This window comes from Plasmopara halstedii, assembly GCF_900000015.1.
Source record: "Plasmopara halstedii genome assembly, contig: Scaffold_2061, whole genome shotgun sequence".
In the NCBI taxonomy this organism is placed as follows: Eukaryota; Oomycota; class Peronosporomycetes; order Peronosporales; family Peronosporaceae; genus Plasmopara; species Plasmopara halstedii.
Genome location: NW_020188969.1, coordinates 2121815 through 2124285, shown reverse-complemented (window position 1 = coordinate 2124285; position 2471 = coordinate 2121815). Strand labels below are relative to the sequence as shown.

The 2471-nt window shown below is 42.5% G+C and overlaps 1 protein-coding gene across 1 annotated transcript; it reads left to right on the top strand.

Moving 5' to 3' along the window:
* Positions 1 to 21: 21 nt before the first annotated feature.
* On the top strand, positions 22 to 504 carry PHALS_02949 (uncharacterized protein; the record flags this gene model as incomplete). The annotated part of the gene is made up of 3 exons (XM_024717418.1): positions 22 to 42; positions 137 to 175; positions 247 to 504. The coding sequence occupies 3 exons, from the start codon at positions 22 to 24 to the stop codon at positions 502 to 504; spliced, it is 318 nt and encodes a 105-aa protein (XP_024582919.1).
* Between the last annotated feature and the right edge of the window lie 1967 nt (positions 505 to 2471).

Here is a 2471-nt window from a genome sequence, read left to right as displayed (position 1 = left end):
TCGCCTGATGATGATGTCGATATGGAAGCCGACAATTTCAATGTCCGTCGCCCAAGAATGCCTTATTTCCGTCGTATACGCAGAACTGAAACTTAATCGCGCCTTTATGTTAAAGTCATGTTCAAATTATGGATAGACCGAAGCGGTTTTTCGACTATCGAATGGATTTGAAGCTGTAGGAGGGGCGACTCTTCTGTATGTTGAGCATTGCACTTTAAGTACTGATGGGACATGTGACATTCAAAGCTGAAAGAAGAGAGGGAGAGTAACTCCACCGAGAGTCTTATTGCAATTGTGAAACAAGATATTCTAGAAGAGGAGCCACAGAGTGTATTGAATGCCCCTCTCTCACCCTCCATTCCAATTGCTACAAGAACAATTCCTGTTCTACCGACGGAGCTTCCAAATCCTAAGGTCACCACTGCATTGCCGGAAACCGTCACTACATCACTAGAAGACGCCGGGGTATCTGCCGAGGCCTCAATTCCTGTAAAAATGTTCTAGCTTCTGTTTTAGAATCCGCAATTTTTGCTCCATCTCCTGCTCCAACTTCCGCTAAAGCCACTGGTAAGGCTGAATTTCAAATTTCTTAAGCAAATTTTGGGGAGAGATATTGGCCAGATGCTTGTGAGTACCGAGAACGCCTCGCGAGTGTTTTGCATCGGATAATAATAAAGCAAATGATTTTGGTGAAAGCTCATCGAGACGACTTTCTTGCCAAAGCTAACTGGTCGATTCGGTGAAAATACACATTGCGAAATCATGTTGGAACTGCTCTGTCAAGAGTCGAAGCGTGAGATTCGAGCGATTGCGTTTCGTTTGCGCTTACCACTGATTTGAGACGTGACGGTGTGCAGTACTGAAGGTATAATGTAACCTCGCTTCACACTTCGGGGATCCCAGATGATAAAAATTCGCATCAGTGGTGTGTCGCTATCCGACAGAGAGTTTTTGACATGGGGTAAGATCGACTCGTGATATGAGTAGGACCTAATTCTTGTCTTGTATTCTCTCTTCGAGTGTGTAATTGAACTCATTGAAGTGATCACGTTTGGCACAATCCGACGCCTCGTTAATTGTGACAAATACCAAATCAGAGCAATAATCTACTCTTTGGCAATTTGATTAGTTTGAGTATTTTGCTATACCTTTGGTACATTAATTGATCAGCACTGAGTAGTCGCGCTCAGTCTTTTACTGTGCCACAGGTATTGGAGCTGGTTTTAAGCTTGCAACAACTCTTGTGATGAATAGCTCGATAACAACTCAGATTCTCATCTATTTCTATTCGTAAGTGATGCAAACCAGAACAAACAAGAATATAGAAAACAAAATGCCGGCAAGCAGTGACAAAAATGTTCCTTCAGGAGCACAAATAGCTGACATACTATCTGAGGTGCGGGCGGCAGTGAAGACGGAGCGAGGTGTGCATCATGTTGCAATTTAATCTCGAATACTTAGTTGATGCGTGGTTAGCCTTCATCTCGGCTCGAAAAAAAAGTCATTCTGGTCCAATATATCAACACAGTGTGGTTTAGCCGATCTAATTTCGACTATAGAACTTTACAGCTCTGCTTGTTACAATCGCAAATTTCTCTGTGAGCGATGCCAAATGTTTCGGAGGAGCTACAGAAGAGTCGGTTGTCGAGTCTGTTTCATGTAAGCCCCAATTCTGACTTTTTCGAATCTGAACAGACGCTTTGGCCTTTGCTACAATTTGTGCTGTACTCCAAGCAGATGATTATAAACATAAACGCGTATTTTCTCTTGCAGTCAGCATTGATAGTTTGCGTTGCCGTTCATGTCAGCATTTTTTAGCTGAACAAGTTTCCAGTTTTAGGCAAACTTCATTAATAAATGTATCGCGGCTGAAAAAACATGATATTTTAGCTACATGTGAGTTCTATAGATCAGAGCAGAAAAAAATGCTTGTTCACGACAAAGGGCCTCTTGTAATGACATATGCCTTTGGAAAGCTAGTTAAATCTAATCCATTTGTGATATGTATCAATCATGTGTCGTTGCGCACAGCGACGTCGTTACCGCATTTCTCACAGAGAATGGAAGGACATATATCTTGTTGTCGAGTATCTTAAAGGTAAGGCAAAAACCGGAATGGCTTAATGTGGTGGTGATCACGCACTCGCATCGCCATGTGAAGTGTCGTATGTCTAGATGGTGATGTCGTGCGTTGGCGAGGCGATGAATACAGCGGGGAATGTGTTGCGGTGCTGAATACCTTTGACGCAAAGTTATTGTTCTAGCTCACATGCTGCTTTCTCAACGCGCTTAATGACAGGCCTATACCAGTATTCCTTCTTTAAGGAATTGCTGTGTTGCAGCACTGACACATTTCAAAAAGCATTTGAAAGCCACCCCAGCGATTGTTTTCATTGTCACAATCGAGTTCGTAAACTTTTACGAGGGTAATTAATATTAAAAGGCACATTATATAGTGTGACATGGAAGTG